This window comes from Melopsittacus undulatus, chromosome 26, assembly GCF_012275295.1.
Source record: "Melopsittacus undulatus isolate bMelUnd1 chromosome 26, bMelUnd1.mat.Z, whole genome shotgun sequence".
Lineage (NCBI taxonomy): Eukaryota > Metazoa > Chordata > Aves > Psittaciformes > Psittaculidae > Melopsittacus > Melopsittacus undulatus.
The window spans coordinates 641,252-647,263 of NC_047552.1; the positions used below are offsets into that span (position 1 = coordinate 641,252).

Below are 6,012 nucleotides of genomic sequence, written 5' to 3' on the forward strand. Positions count from 1 at the left end.
CCCCCATCCCATTCCCCCCTCCCCATCCCATTCTCCCGTTATCCCATCCCCCCCCATCCCATTATCCCTCCTCCCCCAGTTATCCCATTCCCCCCCAGTATCCCCCAGTTATCCCCCCCCCATTCCCAGTACTCACAACGCGCTGCGCGGCCGCCGCAGCCCCCCCCCCCCCCCCGGGGCGGGGGGGGGGGAAAAGAGGGGGGGGGAAGGGAGGAGGGGGGGGGGGCCCGATCCTTGTGTCCTCAATGGGGGGGGGTTAAAGGGGGGTCCCCCCTTTGGTCCTCGTTATCCAATGGGGGGGGCAAAGGGACCCCCCCCATTGATGGGTATTGGGGGGGGGATCCGGTTTGGTTCTTCCCCCCCCCCCCCTTTTGGTTCGGTTCAATGGGGGGGGGGGGGGGAAAGGGGCGTCGCTTACACCCCCCCCCCCGCGCAGCGTGGGTCGGTCCAGGGGGCGTGGCTAAAAGGAAGGGGCGTGGCCAAGGAGCGAGGAGGGGGCGTGGCTATGGGCTGTACCATTGCTGCAGGGGTAATAGGGCCCATATAGATACCCCCCCATCCACCCCCAAGGGTTTATTGCCCCCCTATGGGGTTATTATTACCCCTCCCCCCCCCAATAAAGGCATTTTGGGTCAATTCATCTGTTTTAATTGCATCTGGAATAATTAACACACAAACCCTCCCCCCCCATCCCCCCCAGTGTGGTGATGGGGGGGGTGAAACACCAACACCCCCCCCAAATAAGGGGGTGCATGAAGGAAAGGGGGGGTCCCAATGTGTTCTCCATCCCTATAATGGGGTTAACCCCCCCACTCCATTACTTGGGGCTTATGGGGGGACATGGGAGGGTCCATTGAGGCCCATGGGGGGGGGGGGTCCCAATGTGTTCTGCATCCCTATAATGGGGTTAACCCCCCCCACTCCATTACTTGGGGCTTATGGGGGGACATGGGAGGGTCCATTGAGGCCCATGGGGGGGGGGGTCCCAATGTGTTCTCCATACCTATAATGGGGTTAACCCCCCCCACTCCATTACTTGGGGTCTATTGGGGTCTATGGGAGAGTCCATTGAAACCTAAGGGTGGGGGGTCCGGTGCCTTCTCCATCCCTATAATGGGGTTTAACACCCCCCCCCCATCACCTGGTGTCCATTGATACCCATGGACATGATGTGGCCATCCCAATTCCTTCTGCATCCCTATAATGGGGTTTCACCCCCCCCTCCATCACTTGGGGTCTATTGGGGTCTATGGAAGGTTCCATTGATGCCCTGGGGGGGGTCCCAATGTGTTCTCCATCCCTATAATGGTGTTGAACCCCCCCAGACTCTCAATGGGGGGATCCCAATGCCTTCTCCATCCCTATAATGGGGTTAAACCCCCCCACTCCATCACTTGGGGTCTACTGGGGTCTATGGAAGGTTCCATTGATGCCCACAGGGGTGTCCCAATATCTTCTTCATCCCTATAATAAGGCTTAACCCCCCCTCCATCACTGGGGGCCTATGGGGGGACATGGGAGAGTCCATTGAGGCCCATGGGGGGGGGATCCCAATGTGTTCTCCATCTCTTTAATGGGGTTGAACCCCCCCACTCCATCACTTGGGGTCTATTGGTGTCTATGGGAGAGTCCATTGAAACCTACGGGGGGGGGGGGGGTCCCAGTGCCTTCTCCATCCCTATAACGGGGTTAACCCCTCCCACTCCATCACTTGGTGTCCATTGATACCCATGGACATGATGTGGCCATCCCAATTCCTTCTGCATCCCTATAATGGGGTTTCACCCCCCCTCTCCATCACTTGGGGTCTATTGGGGTCTATGGGAGGTTCCATTGAAGCCCATGGGGGGGATCCCAATTCCTTCTCCATCCCTATAATGGGGTTAAACTCCCCCATTCCATCACTTGGGATATACTGGGGTACATGGAAGGTTCCATTGATGCCCATGAGGGGGGTCCCAATTCCTTCTCCATCCCTATAATGGGGTTTAACCCCCCCAGACCCTCAATGGGGAGGTCCCAATGCCTTCTCCATCCCTATAATGGGGTTAAACCCCCCACTCTATCACTTGGGATCCATTGATGTCTATGGGAGGCTCCCAATTCCTTCTCCATCCCTATAATGGGATTAACCCCCCTCCATCACTTGGAGTCCATTGATACCCATTCGGACCATCCCAATTCCTCCCCCCCTCCATCCCCATCACTTCTATTGCCCCGTCCCCCCCTCTCCCCCCTCCCCTCCTCCTCCAGTGGCTCCATCCTGACCATTCCCATCCCCATTCCCATTCCCATTCCCATTCCCATTCCCATTCCCATTCCCACCCCCATTCCCCTCAGCCTCCCGGTGCAGCTTGCGGTGCTTCCATAGGTTGGAGAAGGACCGGTAAGCCTTGGCACAGAGCTGGCACCGGTAGGGCCTCTCCCCGGTGTGGATGCGCCGGTGCTCGGCCAGCCGCACGGCGATGGCAAAGGCTTTACCACACTCCTCACACTTGAATGGCTTCTCCCCGGTATGGAGCCGGCGGTGATCCTTGAGGTGTGTGGATTGCCGGAACGCCTTCCCGCATTCCGGACACGGATACGGCCGCTCCCCGGTGTGGATGCGCCGGTGCACGTGCAGAGAGGTCTCGGTGCTGAACAGCTTATGGCATTCCAGGCATTGGAAGCTCTTGCGGCCCTGGCGGCGCTGGGGGGGGGGGGACGGGCATGGGATGCCGTTGGGAATGCCGTTGGGAATGCCGTGGAGCTTCTGGTGCGCGCGGAGGCGGGAGGGGGACGCGGCTTTCTTGCCGCAGATGGGACATTCCAGCTTCCCGCAGGGATGCTCCCGCAGCTGCAGCGCCGACACGAAGGAGGCTCCGCATTGGGAGCACACGTAGGGCTGCTTCCCACTATGGAGCAGCTGGTGCACATCCAGCAGGCGCCGGAGCAGGAAGGAGCTGCCACACTCCTGGCACTTGTAGGGATACTCTCCGGTGTGATGGTAGCGGTGCAGGAGCAGGCGGTAGGGCCGGTGGAAGCGGATCCCACACTCCGGACACTTGTAGGGATAGCGGCGGCTGTGGATGAAGTGGTGCTGGCGGAGCGTGGAGGACTGGGTGAAGCGCTTGTGGCACACGTCACACTCATAGGGCCGCTCGCCTGTATGGATCAGGCGGTGCCGGAGCAGGTTGGCTTGGGAATTGAAGCTCTTGGGGCATTCCCGGCATGGGAACGGCCTCTCCCCGGTGTGGGTGAACAGATGATTCCGGACATGGGACTTCTTCTTGAACAGCTTCCCGCATTCCGGGCACGGATGCCGGCGCTCCAGGCGGTGCACGAAGCGCTGGTGCCGCGCCAGCTGCTGGGCCTTGGGGAAGCTCTTGGCGCAGGCGGTACATGGGAATGCCGGAGCCGGATCCGGCGTCACCGACGGCACCGGTTTGGGGTCGGGGCCGTGGCTGCGGCGGTGGTACAGGAACTTGGTCATGTTGATGAAGGCTTTGCCGCAGGAGCAGCGGTGAAGGGGGTTGGGACAATGGGATCGGCGATGGGATAACAGGACGGATTCGGTGTCGAAGGCCAAGCCGCAATCCAGGCACAGGAAATGGGATTCGCCGCCGTGATCCCCTTGGATGTGCTGCTCCAGGCTGGATGGGCTGGGAAGGACCCGGCTGCATAGGGGGCAATGGAAGGCGCCCAGGCGGTGGCAGCGCAGATGGGACTGGAGCTGATGGGATGTCGGGAAGCGCTGCGGGCACTCGGAGCAGCGATGCTCTATGGGGGGCGCAGGGGGGGGGTCGGGGTCCTCCTTGACCTCATAGGCGGCATTCCCATGGGATTGGGATGCTAAATGGGCTGCCTGGTGCTCCAGGAAGTCCTTGGGGCTCTGGAAGAGCTGGAAGCATTCACCACACTCATAGAGCAGCAGCTGGACTGTGGCATTCCCGTCCTCACCCTGCTCCTCCTCCGGCTTCCGATAGGAATGCTCCCGATCCACCTGGATCTGGATGGGTTGGCTCTGGTGGCTCTGCCGATGGGCCAACCACAGCTCCTGGCTGCTGAACAGAGCCTTGCACTCCACACACTCATAGTGAATGGCATTCCCGGTGGGGGGGATGCTCTTCCCGACGGGAATGCCGTCGGGATCCTGCGCCAGCAGCTTCAGGTGCAGCTCCTGGTGCTCCAGCAGCTGCCCTGGGGACACCAGTAGCTGCCCACACTCCAGGCACTGGTACTGGCTGCTCTCTGGGAACTCTGTGCTCATTCCCAGTACCTCATACTGGTGTTCCTGCTGGGATGGGGCTGGGACCTCGGGAATGGTGGGGGGGGCAGGGGGGGGGCCGGGTCCTGCCCCCCCCCCCGGGGTCAGGAGATGCTGTTGGTGATGCAGGAGAGCATCTTCCAATGAGGACGAGAGGTGGTTGCATTCGGAGCACACATAGCGATGCTCAACCAACAGCAGGGTCTCCTCTGGGCGATCCATGGCTGTGGGATGGGATGGGAATGGGATGGGATGGGGATGGGATGGGATGGGATGGGATGGGGATGGGATGGGGATGGGGATGGGGATGGGATGGGAATGGGATGGGATGGGATGGGATGGGGATGGGATGGGGATGGGATGGGAATGGGATGGGATGGGATGGGATGGGGATGGGATGGGGATGGGGATGGGGATGGGATGGGGATGGGATGGGGATGGGATGGGAATGGGATGGGGATGGGATGGGATGGGATGGGGATGGGATGGGATGGGATGGGATGGGGATGGGGATGGGGATGGGATGGGATGGGGATGGGGATGGGATGGGGATGGGATGGGATGGGATGGGGATGGGATGGGAATGGGATGGGATGGGGATGGGGATGGGATGGGGATGGGATGGGAATGGGAATGGGATGGGGATGGGATGGGGATGGGATGGGATGGGATGGGGATGGGATGGGGATGGGGATGGGATGGGGATGGGATGGGATGGGATGGGGATGGGATGGGGATGGGGATGGGATGGGATGGGATGGGATGGGGATGGGATGGGGATGGGGATGGGATGGGGATGGGATGGGGATGGGATGGGATGGGGATGGGATGGGATGGGGATGGGATGGGGATGGGATGGGGATGGGATGGGGATGGGGATGGGATGGGGATGGGATGGGGATGGGATGGGGATGGGATGGGATGGGATGGGGATGGGATGGGGATGGGATGGGGATGGGATGGGATGGGAATGGGAATGGGATGGGGATGGGATGGGGATGGGATGGGATGGGATGGGGATGGGGATGGGATGGGGATGGGATGGGATGGGATGGGGATGGGGATGGGGATGGGAATAGAAGGGAAAGGGGTGCAGAAAAGAGGGGAGATGAAGGAGATACCCCCCACACACCAAAGGCCTTGGATTAGCCCATTAGGAGCCCCCAGGCCCCTTTAAGAGCCCCTTGGACCCCTTTACCCCCCCTTAGGCCTCTTTAACCCCCTTCAGGACCCCCCCAGACCCCTTTAATGCCCCTTAGATCCCATTAACCCCCATCAGACCCATTTAGGACCCCCCCAAACCCGTTTAAGAGACCCCCGGCCCCTTTAATGCCCATTGGAACCCTTTAATGCCTCTTAGAACCCCTTTAACCCCCCCCCAGGCCCCTTTAAGAGCCCCCCAGACCCTTTTAAGACCCCCCAGGCCCCTTTAAGAGCCCCCCCGGCCCCTTTAAGAGCCCCCCGACCCCTTTAAGACCCCCCAGGCCCCTTTAAGACGCCCCCAGGCCCCTTTAAGAGGCCTAAGGCCCCTTTAAGAGCCCCCATTCCCCTTTAAGACCCCCCAGGCCCCTTTAAGACCCCCCCAGGCCCCTTTAAGACCCCCCATGCCCCTTTAAGAACCCCCCGACCCCTTTAACCCCGCCCCCAGCGCCCTTTGACCCCCATTGACCCCCATTTTAACCGATTCCTCCCTTTTTCACCCCATTTTCCGCCTCACCCGCTCCCGCTCGCGCTGCCTCCGTCTCCCCCTTCCACCGCCGGCACCT

The 6,012-nt window shown here is 61.0% G+C and overlaps 1 protein-coding gene across 1 annotated transcript; it reads right to left on the reverse strand.

The window, feature by feature from the left end:
* Positions 1–1,491: 1,491 nt before the first annotated feature.
* On the reverse strand, positions 1,492–6,012 carry ZNF574 (zinc finger protein 574). Its single transcript, XM_034072280.1, has 3 exons — positions 5,964–6,012; positions 2,326–4,470; positions 1,492–1,502 (listed from the first exon to the last, which is right to left on the reverse strand). The coding sequence occupies exons 2-3, from the start codon at positions 4,466–4,468 to the stop codon at positions 1,492–1,494; spliced, it is 2,154 nt and encodes a 717-aa protein (XP_033928171.1). The 5' UTR covers positions 4,469–4,470; positions 5,964–6,012.

Excerpts from the sequence above, each read along its gene's own strand:
- ZNF574 (XM_034072280.1), bottom strand. The coding sequence starts at position 4,468 with ATGGATCGCCCAGAGGAGACCCTGCTGTTGGTTGAGCATCGCTATGTG.